Here is a 12,490-nt window from a genome sequence, read left to right as displayed (position 1 = left end):
AGACGACTCTGACAGACATCATAAACGCGGACAGTGAAATCAGAGGAAGAGGGAAAACAACAAATATTTCTGAGTCTGTTGGACTTCATTCAGGTATATCACAGAAAGTAAGAAACCATTTCAGGAGGATTATACTTATAGTTAGGATTTTGTCACGCTGTGGCTTATTTTCAGTGAAACTAAAATATGAGAGATCACTGATAAATACACTGTAAAGAGAAAGTCCCTCATATTGTGTTTTTTTAACAACGGCATGTTGATTCTTAAAGTCCAGATGATATCAGGAGTGTCAGATTTTCTGCTCTAACCCACCCCTGACTTCTTAGCAGAAGGGTCAGCAGCTTGGAGATGATATAAGCAAGAAATATTGATGTTACTGAGGCAGGATGATGTCTGTATTAATGTTAATATAAGCTTTAAGGTTAGCATCCTAATACCTTGAGCTAACAGCAGCAACATTAAAGGGGACATATTATTAAACTTGTACAGTGTTTTTGAACATTTATTTGGGTAACCTGAGAGTCTACTGACCCACAACATGTGAAATAAACCCATCCAGTCCTTTGTTTGTGGTCTGCATAAGTCTTACAACACAGAGAAAAATGCTCCGTTTCAAATGTGCTCTCCTTGTGATGTCACAGTGGGATTCTAGTAAAAAAAAAAAATCCCCTCCCCTCCCCTGGTATCTCCACCCATGGATTCCATCCCCAGACTAGAACAAAACTTTTGCACAGGTCCACCATTTTTATTCTCTCTACAGAGGAGTGATGTCTATGGGGAAAACTCGGGGGGGGGGGGGGGGGGGGGGGGGTCATTGCATTTAAAGAGACACACACACCAAAACGGAGCGTTCTGAGAGAGCTGGTTTATACAGGGTCACAAACCTCCTCTGGTGCTTGATTCATGTTATATTTTGACCAAAGCACAGCACAGATGTTTCATTTAGACCACAGGGGACTGTTTGAAAAGGTGGGAAAGGCCCGGGGCAAATAAGGCAACTAACTACTCTGCGCTCCTCCTTGCTGCTCATTAAGCTTAATTGCCGTCAGTGCAAGGTAATAAGGCGGCTCGAGGCTTATGAACATTTTAATCAAGTCTCCTCTCATCCAGATTTTGGCAGCTGGAGTGTCAGAAGACAACATTTACAGAGATTATAGTTGGCACACTGAAACTGTAAAGATGGAAAAACACACAAAGGATCTTAGGCCAGCATGCGGCAGCTCATTAGAAATCAAACAACGGCCAGAAACAAATATTGATCTTATTATTCTTCACAGAATCCAGCCAACACGTTCCTCTCTGTCAGCTGGAAACAGAGAATTTGCTTTTGTAATTAAGTTGAAAATGACTGGAAACAATATTAAGTAGTCGACAGTCACTGTCAGTAAATGTTTACATAAATATTGAGCAGATTAACCACCAGATTCAGAGGTTTCCTTCTGCTACATTGCATAACAAAATACTTTGCAAGGTGACCGCCAGCGTTTTGTTGAGAAATAATATGAATACATTTTGTTTTTCATTACTTCACTCACATTGTGTTAAAAAAGAGGGACACGATGGTGCTTCCCACAGCACACTTGACCGATTTCACCTCTCCATTTCTTACCAATTAAAAAAAAAATCCTCTGCCTCGACCAGTCAGAAGATTGCTGCTACTGCTGTGAGAGTTTTTTGGACTTGTAAAGTTTTTCCTAATTCTCTAAATGTAAGCATTTTGTATTTCATTATCGTTACCCTAAGTGTAACTGAGCTAGCAAAAAACACAGTGATGTATTTTTCGAGTAGAACTATGCCTTCGTCTATCTTAAAGTCTTTATATGCAATTTTTCACACTTAAATATGATAAAAGAAAGAAATACGGTATACTACTGTATTTCTATAAATAACAGTAAAAAGCTGGCAGCAGAGACACTTTTGTCCTGTTGCTTCAAGGTGAGCATCCCACAATGCATTGCTTACTACAGTTCTTAACTGTGTGAAAAATTGGCTTTAAATTAAAGGCTTTATCTTTATCTATCTAAGGCTTTATATTTTTCACACGACACATCAAGTATATCCTCTGAAAATAACTCTGTGAGTCATGACTGTCTACAATGGGTGTAACACCCGAGTCCCACTGTCTGTGATGTTTTCAGAGTTTTCAGAGTCCTATCTTCAGTTTGTTTACATCGCCAGGACGGCTGGCTGACTCCTCCCCTCATGTATAAAAGTTGTTTAATTGAGGGACTAGAGAAAAGAAGAATAACATACTGTACTCACTGCTTAACTGTGTTTCTAGATCACGCTCATTTCAGGTAAATTTACATGCAGTGTGAAGATACGAGCATAATAAAGATATTGCATAATAAAGAGATTGCCTATCTGATAAAGGCAAATGGGCCAGAATAATATATATATTTTTTTTTTTTAAGAAAAAAGGAAAACTGAATAATATATCCAAAATTTTGATACCTTAGACTTTGGGAGAAAAGACAGAAAACAAAAACACAAACAGCTGTAAAATAAAACCCACAACACAGCCTGACGCCCAGCCACCACCGTCAGGCTGTGTTGTCCCAGCAACCACCACCGCAGTCCTCATTCATGCACGACCTGCTCCGACCTCCACCTCAGCGGTAAGGAAGTGTAAGCAACAGGAACGCCATGAATACAAAGGAGAAATCCTTCCTGCATATTATCCCATATGCTGTTTCCAGATAACACTTGTTATGAATTGTCGCTACACAAACTAATGATTGATTGACATTTAACTCCATATATTCTGTTAACTCATGTCCCCATCTGTCTTTACTTTCATGAGCATTAAATGTGCGTTCATATAATGCCAAAGGCCGTTTATGTTTTGCATCTTGTGAAAGCGACAGTCCAACATAAAAGAAAAATGATATCTGTTATGATGGCCGAGTCGTGAGGCGCCGGAGGGTTGGAATCGAGCTGCTGGGAATTTATTTTGTATCTTAAAAGTATCAAGTGTTGCTTCATCCATCTCTGAAGGGAAAGCATTTTTACTGTGCAGGATATCACAAACACAAACCAAAGGACTGAGTTTACCCCTTAAACAAAAGGTTGGAGGCTATTTAAGTGAATACACTGGGTGGAAAAGCAAATGAATACTTGCTTGGTAGTCAGAGATCTAGCTTTTGGACATGTTTGTAGCCCTGTTTCTGCACTGAGAGGATTGTAAAAGTTCAACTATAAAGCTGGAGCTGGAAGGCACAAGAGGGTTTCCAAGGCGACTTTGAAATTAAGGTGAAACAACACAGTCCACAATCACTTTGCAACCCCAATCTCTGCACCAGCCATGACCCTCTCTGCACAATCTACTTTCTTATTTCGTCTCCCTTTCCCTGCAGCCGGGGTGAAGGAAACATAAAGTATTCTGCATGCCTGTTACGACACCGGACACGAGGGAGATCTGAGCTGTCACAGATGCCTATATTGATATTGTCCACATCTGATTTCTGTAACTTGTAATTTATGCATCACAAAGCTCACAGATTTGACAAATGGTATCTACGGGTTTTCAGGCAAGTGCAGTTAGAAAAAAATGTGATGATATAATTTTCATTGATCCAGCATATAGACTCAGCATGTCCCGCAGATAATTCATGCAAAGGGGGGAGCATGTTTGTCATAAATTATAATAAAGCAATATCACACAAGACAGAGTGCTGTTGTACTGAATATCAGCATGGCCAGGATTCAATCAGAGACTCTTGTCTTCAGGTATTGATCAATCTATATCAGTGTTTTTCAAAGTAGGGGGTTCTGACCTCCTGGGGGGGTCACAGATGCACACACTAGGGTAACATTTATATAGCAACTGAGATGGGAAAACAAAGAAGTAAATGATCTGGAACTGACTTATGAGATAATAGGTAAGGAAAGGTGCTGGTAATAAAGGAAGTGGTGAACATATGAAGCCAGGAACTGACATGACAGGAGATGCATCACTGTAAATAATTTTCTTGACAGTAAAGAGCTGGCAGCAGATATATAGCAGCAATATACCGTAATTTTACAGTATGAATACTGTAAAATGACTTGATAGTAGTTGGCTGTAAACAAGAAATACGGTATACTACTGTATTTCTATAAATAACAGTAAAAAGCTGGCAGCAGAGACACTTTTGTCCTGTTGCCTCAAGGTGAGAATCCCACAATGCATTGCTTACTACAGTTCTTAACTGTGTGAAAAATTGGCTTTAAATTAAAGGCTTTATCTTTATCTATCTAAGGCTTTATATTTTTCACACGACACATCAAGTTTATCCTCTGAAAATAACTATGTGAGTCATGACTGTCTACAATGGGTGTAACACCCGAGTCCCACTGTCTGTGATGTTTTCAGAGTTTTCAGAGTCCTATCTTCAGTTTGTTTACATCGCCAGGACGGCCGGCTGACTCCTCCCCTCGTGTATAAAAGTTGTTTAATTGAGGGACTAGAGAAAAGAAGAATAACATACTGTACTCACTGCTTAACTGTGTTTCTAGATCACGCTCATTTCAGGTAAATTTACATGCAGTGTGAAGATACCAGCATAATAAAGATCGTAGCATTAGCATGCTAACACAACAATGCAGCACGAGTTGTTTTGGTTTCATGCTGGTGCTCAAGGGGCGACATCTGCTGGATCAAAAAATCACATATAAAGCCTTTAACAGCAATTGCTTACAGTGTAGATTTCAAAATAAAACAGGAAAAGTATAATTTTACTCATAGTTACATCGCCCCCTTGGACAGTACCTTCATTTTTGTGCATTTACTCCTCCAGTGCAAAATACAAAGACCTAACAAGCTTAAAGCTAAACATCTCCTAAAGTCAAACTTCTTCTCCAGCTCATTCATTGGTTTTCATTTCCTGCCATTATGTGCCCCCCTCTGGGTGTTGAAATGACGCCTTTTTCTCGCCGATTCTCATCTGTACCTTTTTGACTGTGAAAACACTGCGGCTGTTATTGAGGAAGCACCATGAGAGCTGATTGGAGAGGTTAATGTGTCGTCTTCATCTACCTCTATTGTTGCCTTCAGCAAACACCTGAGCTATCGTGTAAGTGGAGGCCCATTACTCCGGGGTTGGATGGGGATGAACAGGACAGCAGCTGCGTCATGCTGCTGATTGCGCGGGCACACTGTGAATACACGGTTGATCACAATTACCGAGGGCTGGAGGAAAGAAAAAATGACCACTGTGGAAAGGCAGATGGGTAACATGCATCAGTGTATCTACACACCTCCCATCTCACACATACTCACTCATAACAGTCGCCTTGAATAACAACCTTTAAAGACTGTGAAATGATATTGAGCTCTCTTTGTTTTTGGGAGTTCAGAGGAAGTGAGCGAGCTGGTGTTTTCTGCAGAGTGAGTTCTACAGCTGAGGAACATCAAATGGTTTGTAAATTAAAGTGCTAATGCTGTGTACTCAGTGTAGTGTTTCTACTTTTACACTGAAGTAAAGGATCTGAATACTTGGTCCACCACTGGTTCCACAGTTTGAGGAACATTACGGTAAATATTACGGTTTTGTACATTTTGTGTTTTTTATTTTTTTTTATATTTTACATTTTACATTTTTAAATTATATGTTATATATTTTAATATCTTCTTATACTGTATTATTTAAGTTATTACTAGTTCTGCGTTATTTCCTTGTTAATTGTTTAGCACCAATCCACCAAGTCAAATTCCTTGTATGTGTAAATGTACTTGGCAATAAAACCCGATTCTGATTCTGATTCTGACTCTGATTCTGATTCTGATTCTGAATGGCTATCTCTGAATGAAAGTGAAGACACCCCTCCAGCTACCAGACCAACGTCCACATTATGGTGCTGCTCATAATGCTTCTTCAAAAACCAGTGGGTAACATCATTGGGACTACATCCATGTTTGATGCAGTCTGTAGAAGCGGTAAATGTCCATTGCCTAAAAGAGTCTTTTAAAAAACAATTACAAACGTTAATGTTTAGACAGGCCTATGGGTAATCAGGTCCACCCAGTGTACCTTGAGTGTACCTTCTTGATTTTTTTGTTGATGTAAAGCCCTTTGTGACCTTTGTCTGCGAAAAGCGCTGTATAAATAAACTTTGTTATTATTATCATTATAGTCCTTATTTGGCAATCCCAACATGTTCTTGGTGCGGCCATTAGTCAAAACAACAAAGTGTATCTTAGAAGCAGTGTAGGAAAATCCAATATTTTTACACAACAATCTCAAAAGCAGTGTTTTTTTTTCATCAGGTGCATGTATTCTACTGTGTACATAAAAACAAACAAACAAGGAGCTCACTCGATAGTAAACACAGTTAAAGGTGCACGACCGCAACAAGACTAGAGAGAGTCACCTTTCCGCTACTGTCTGCAACGCTAATAAAAGCCTAGTGCCGAAACGTGCCCGATGCTGTTGTTTTGCTTACATTTGGATAAAATGAAATCTAAAGGACATTTGTAGGCTGACTTTTTTTGTCTCTTTCTATTATATTATATATATTATCCATTCATTAGCACACATTCTTAATTTGAATCCATGAGATTGGATCTTCTTTTTTCATGAAGAGCTTAAATATCTGTTTATATTATCCATGTTTTCTGCACCACATGTAGCAGTGTACACTACAACACAGTGATGCCCCCCCCCCCCTCCACATCCCACAGTGTTATCAGCCTTTTAGTCAGCCAGCGAATATGTCTTCATTATCATATCTGACTGGTCGGGGTAACATGCAGGTGGAGGAAGCATCAATCCTCCAGCGGGTAGCAGATAACAGGATGGATGAAACGGTGCATTGATCTGATCCAGAGGGAGCTGACACACACAGTCGTGTTGGAGACAGGGTTAATGCTTCAGGGGACACTTGGGATCAGGGAAGGGGCTCTCAGGTCAAGGCTCCTCCAGGCCATGCTGGATTGATGGAAGTAAGCAATATGGAGAGTCGACAGATGGGTCCCATTCGTCAGCGATGAATGTCGACGCTGATGATCGAGAGGCTTAAGGAAAAGAAGGGGGGAGGGGCAGGGTGAGGGGGGAGGTGTCGCAGTGTCACGCTGGGACACATTGCTTTCAGTGTCATTGATAACATGTCATTGATTTGGTGAAAGATTTCATCAGTGGGGCTGAGCTGGGATTTTTATCGGCAGAGACAAACTAAACCAGCAGTTAAACGGATAAACATCCTCATCATTTAAATCTACTGCATCAAATCTTAATTTCTCATATGAGCATTTCAGCAATGAACGTAAGAGATAGCATAAAAGGTAGCCATTCTTCCATAAATCAACTTTCAATATCATATTTCCAGGGCTGCATTAGGCCCTGTGTCCACTAAAGCCCAGAGTATACTTGCTTAAAACTAAGCGTATGAATGCATGACATGAGCGTTGTGTATCCTGGTTTTGCAAATCTTCAGAAATTGGCACAGAAATTGTTCAGTGATGAGACCAGAAAGGAGACACCAGAGAGACGCTACAATAAAGGCGGAACGTTTAGAAGAAGAGTTAACAGATCAAGTCCGCAACTACCCGCACTATGATGTGTCATTGCCGTTGCATGGCACCCAAACACGCTTGTCAAAATAGCTGGCATTATGTGGTGCTCCCTCTAGAGGAAACCTCCAGTAGCACGCGTTATGCATAAGTAGGTATTTCAACATTTACGTTCACGACGCAGCAGGTTGTCTACGCATACAAAACCAATGCAGTACATTGATTTCAGCGCTCATATCGCCCAGAAGCCTTGAGGTCTCGTCTCTTATTGATGCCTGTCCCACGGTAAGTACAAAGTGATTGATTGATGTACGTGTTTGTTGGACGCAAACACCAAAAAATATTTCATGCATAGTAGAAGGAAACTTGCTCTTCAGCCACTCCACAAATGGAGGTCGGTGCTCTCAGAGAAGGACTTAAAATTAACAAAACACAATTCAGTGGATACCTCCGTCAAGACAGGAACCAAAGAAAAAACTGGAGCACACAAATCACTTAAAGTCAAATTTAATAAAGGTGCAAAGGGCTAACATTTCAATGCACTGCGTTGTTTGTATCTTCATGCCTCATCTTGGTATCTCACAGCACATGCTAAAAAACACATTTCAAATTAACATGCAACTGTGATACGTGGAGCCTCTCCATCAGCAAGGTGAAAGACTAACAATGTGATTTATCCAGCAAAGGCTGTCGGTGAAGGGCTTTTCTTGGTACGACAGTAAACTGCTAATGTAGGCAAAAGAGAGGGCTGTTGGTTCAAGGGAAGAGGGTTCACCACAAACATAAATTACAACAATTAATTACAAGTAACGACTGAGAAACACTGACTCCATTTCTTTAATTAAAGGAACTGGTCCACCTTTGAGTCCCGCATGCTCAATCTTTGCACTGCTATGCAGACAGTAACTGTTATTAAAAAGTTTCCTTCTAATTACTGGACTTGTCTTTATGAGTAATTATTTACAAACCGCAGGATAGTATAAACCGTTTTTTAAGAGACAAAGAGAGACGCAGAGGGGAGGAATAAAACAAGTGCTATCACTATGTTTTATTGTTTTCGTCAAAGTTTGAACCATTCACTTTATAAGGAATGGACAGCACAAGAGCTCCTGAAAATGAAGCCAAAATATTTAGCATAAACCCCGCCTCCTCCATGTTAACAGATGGGACACGGGGCAAACATTTAATAACTAAAATATACATCAAATACATTTTTCAAAGTTAATTCTTATCATGCTTTGATTTATGCCCAAATTTATCCTTTTAGAATTGAAGTTTTAAACGCGTTATTTGACGCGGAAGTGTAACAGCATGATTGACAGCTCCGTTGACTAATGAGCTCTCTGCAGCGTTTATTTCCTGATTGGCAGAGTAGAGGGGGAACAAAGACAAATGTGAGGGTCGTTGAACATTTTGTAACCGCGAGTTTCTGCTTCAAACTGACACAAAAGTCTGTTCTGCTGTGGACTCTACCCATCGGTTTTGATAGGTTCAATGCCACTGCTCCACAAGCCAGCTCCCTTTTGGGTACAGCTTGACTCTAACCCCCAATTTCCACAGGTCCGTCAGCGTCACGCACTTCAGCCGTTTGCTGCCACTTGCTTTGAGTGTCCGGTCAGTTTCAAAATAAAACACCACATACAGACTCACAATCGTATTATTCATCACTTTATCAACATTATGTCAAAAGAGGCACCGAGTGAATAACAAATCAACCTCAGAAAGTCAAAGCAACATGTTGTTTGCACGTTTTTCTCTTGTAGTTCTCCTGTGATGTGTGAACAGCTGATCATGGCTGCGCTCACGTTCAAGAAACGGCTTTAGTGGGGCAGGGAGCGCCGTCCAATGGAGCAAAAGCGTGGCGCTGATGGACTGCGCCGCACAGAGTATGTGGGGATTAGGGGGAAAAGATTCCACCAGGGCAATACACTGGGGTATTTTGGCTTCAGTTTTGCACAACAGAAGGAGACTGGGACAGTTGTCCATATTTATATGCAGTCTTGGGTATGAACAAAATGGGGATAAGTAGGAGGATAGTTAGGGGCTGCTGGTGGTTGGGATCAGAGTTTACAGGGGTTCGATGTTTGTTGGATAACTCTACAGGATTACGGATTAGTAGGGACAGGTTGGGATTTAAACTCAACGGCTTACCTTCTTATATCTGGGGATAGGAAGCTGTTTTCCCAGCAAACATTAAGCAGCAACACAGAGACGATGAAAGCATGCAAAAGAGTGAGGCGGAAGAGAAAAGAAAAGAAAAAAAAAAACATTGATCATGTGAAATCAAAGTTAGAAGCAATTAACATGCAATTTAAAACAAGAGAGAGAAAAACAGACAAAAGACACAAATAAATCCAAGACGTTTGTGTGCTTTGTGAACACAAGGCGGCTTAAATGTTGTCTTTGGAAACAGTCTGTGAGAAAAACTGATTAAAGCCGTGCTGATTTCAAAGTAAACATTTCATTTGCAGTTTGAGACAACAAGTAAACTAGTGTGAGCTACAAAAGCAGCTTTAAATTGGACTAATGACTTCAAAGCAGAGAAGTGAAGCAGCTGTTTCTGCTCATAAATCGTCGCCTAATTCCCAGAAAAAGGAAAATAAATCAAGTTAAACACATGCAGCATGCTCAACCTTTCACACACTGAGCACCATCAAATGATAAAATGTATGGATTCACCTTTTCAGGGAAGTTGGTCATTCTTGGTGATGCCTTTATTTGCTCACTTGATAAAAGTGAGATTCGAAGGACTGTGTTTGCTTGGCTCTGTTTAAATACTTGCTCAGTTTTAAAGCATTTCTTGTTTGTTCAATCTTAACCAGTATAAAAAGGTGTAGGTGGAGGAGTTATTACTCTATTTATTAGTGAAGCCAGGTGCATTCCATTTCCACAACATCTTAAAGCCTAAAGTCATGTTTCTAAACGTTTATTTTTATGCCCAAAAAGGGAAAGCTTTCTGACAACTGTTCGACATGAGTCTGGTTCTGTTTGAGGTTTCTGCTAGCTAAAAGGAACATTTATTCTTGCCACTGTGACTGTGCTTAAAGGGATATTTCACCTATTTGCATTAAACTTTGTATCATTACCCTGAGACGGGAAAGCTCTGTATTTCTTGTCTGAAAAGGAGCATGACACAAAAATCGTCATTTTGCGTCACCGGTGGCTGCTGTGGTTAGCGGGGATGAAACTACATTGCTAGTTCCTCGTATTTTCAGCCCGCACAAGGGGGCGTGGGACCCTCTGAAGCTACAGACCTATTACAGATCAGTGGGTGGGACCTCACTCCCAGAATCAAAACTCAACGTCCGCCATCTTGCTTGGAAGCTATGCTAACAGGCTCTGTGGAGAAAGATGAGGAGAATGAAAGTATGATGGATTCATGTTTCATCCTGTGAAGTATGAATGAATGAATCGGCAGTATACAAATAAAGATTGACTGATTGCTCCCAACCCGTTGAAGAGTCTCACATTATTTGAATACCTCTGCGATATTTTAAAAGTTTGCACAAATGAAGGGAAACAAAGTTGAGATGATGCCAGATTAGCAAACATCTGGTGAAGTGCTCACTGACCAAATCTGGCCCCCTCTCCTTTCCGATTAATGAACATATTGCTCCTGTTAAAAAGTTTCTGTTTCTCACACAGACTGGATAAAAACATTGACGACACTGACGTCACCTAGAAGGGATCTTTATAAGCCCTTCAATGGCGCTCACCATATTGAAAATGCTGTCTCAAGCTAACTTTCATTCACTGAGAAACAGGCAAAGAGGTGAAACTGAAGCGGGCCTTAAGCCTCCTGACAAACAGCTGCAGCGTGCCCGCTTACTTTCAAAACAAAAGAGTATTATTAAATCCCCAAATCCCCCCGCCCCTCCTTACAGTATGTGCTGGTAAGGACATGGCAATTCAGATCAAAACTGTTTTTTTTAACCAGGCTGTAACATTATTATTACTGTAACTGGTCAGTTTATGTGACTTTTCCGGGCGCCTCAAGTGGCCACTTGAGGAATTGCCGTTTTTACACGTCGGCATTGGCTTCATTTTTAAACACCCCAGGTTGCCGCTTGATTTCTCATTTCCCCTCATTAGCTCTTTCAGTTTATGTAAAGTCTTAAAAGTGCGTCTCAAAAACACTGAACCATTCCTTTGAGCTGATGACGCACGACCTTAACAAAGCGCTGTCTAAACAAAAGGCAAGAAAAAAAAAAAAAAGCCTGAGACCCACGGCTTGACAGCAGCAGCAGAACTAACTGTGAAGATATGAATCACAATTGATTTTTGCTGCTACTCACTTCATTCTGCGTGAGAAAAGCTTTGTGGGGAATGTCTGTCAGACATTTCATCAATACTTAGAGCTCGAGTGTGACAATTCTTTTTACAGATTTTCTTCCTTTTTACTTTAATGCAAGGCTTACAAATGAAGACAAGTTGTGTTTATGAAGCCTTTTTGTGTAAAAACCAACAACATGAAAACAGATACAAACACAGATATTGAATACAAAAGAGCAAAATCTTCTCCAAGAAACAGAACCAGTGTGTGTGTGTGTGTGTGTGTGTGTGTGTGTGTGTGTGTGTGTGTGTGTGTGTGTGTGTGTGTGTGTGTGTGTGTGTGTGTTTTGTGTGCTCCCACACGAGTGTGTGGGCGTAGTGAATGAAAGGGCAGTCTGCAAAAGAAGGAAGAGAATGAAAGAGCGCAGTGGAGTGTTAAGGTAGGTTGTAGTGTAGGCGGTTCTGAATAAACAGGTCTTGGATCTGCAATTGAATAGTGAGACGGCGTCTGATTCACTTATAAGGGCAATTTCTACAGAAGGAGGTGACGCCTTGAAAAAGAAAAACTCCTTGTGTAGAGCTATTTCCTTCATGATGACGTGTGGGCTGACAGAAAGAGATTTGACAAGATTCTCTGATAGAGAGGCAATATATCCATGCGTGAGGTCAAGTTAAAGCCTCGGTAAGCTCTACATGTGACGATGATATACCTCCACTGTGGCAGAAATC

At 40.6% G+C, this 12,490-nt stretch overlaps 1 protein-coding gene across 2 annotated transcripts in view; it reads right to left on the bottom strand.

Moving 5' to 3' along the window:
* Positions 1-12,490, bottom strand: part of doc2b (double C2-like domains, beta) — a 151,958-nt gene that overhangs the window by 46,917 nt on the left and 92,551 nt on the right. The window contains exon 3 of one of the 2 annotated variants that reach the window (XM_065963114.1): positions 9,641-9,664. The exons of the other annotated variant lie outside the window; for it this stretch is intronic. Coding sequence (XP_065819186.1) covers positions 9,641-9,664 — 24 coding nt within the window. The remainder of the gene's footprint in view (positions 1-9,640; positions 9,665-12,490) is intronic. 2 annotated transcript variants of the gene reach the window in all.

This window comes from Labrus bergylta, chromosome 14, assembly GCF_963930695.1.
Source record: "Labrus bergylta chromosome 14, fLabBer1.1, whole genome shotgun sequence".
NCBI classification, from domain to species: Eukaryota; Metazoa; Chordata; class Actinopteri; order Labriformes; family Labridae; genus Labrus; species Labrus bergylta.
Note: the sequence above shows the minus strand (reverse complement) of the source record. Positions and strands in the feature narration are given on the sequence as shown.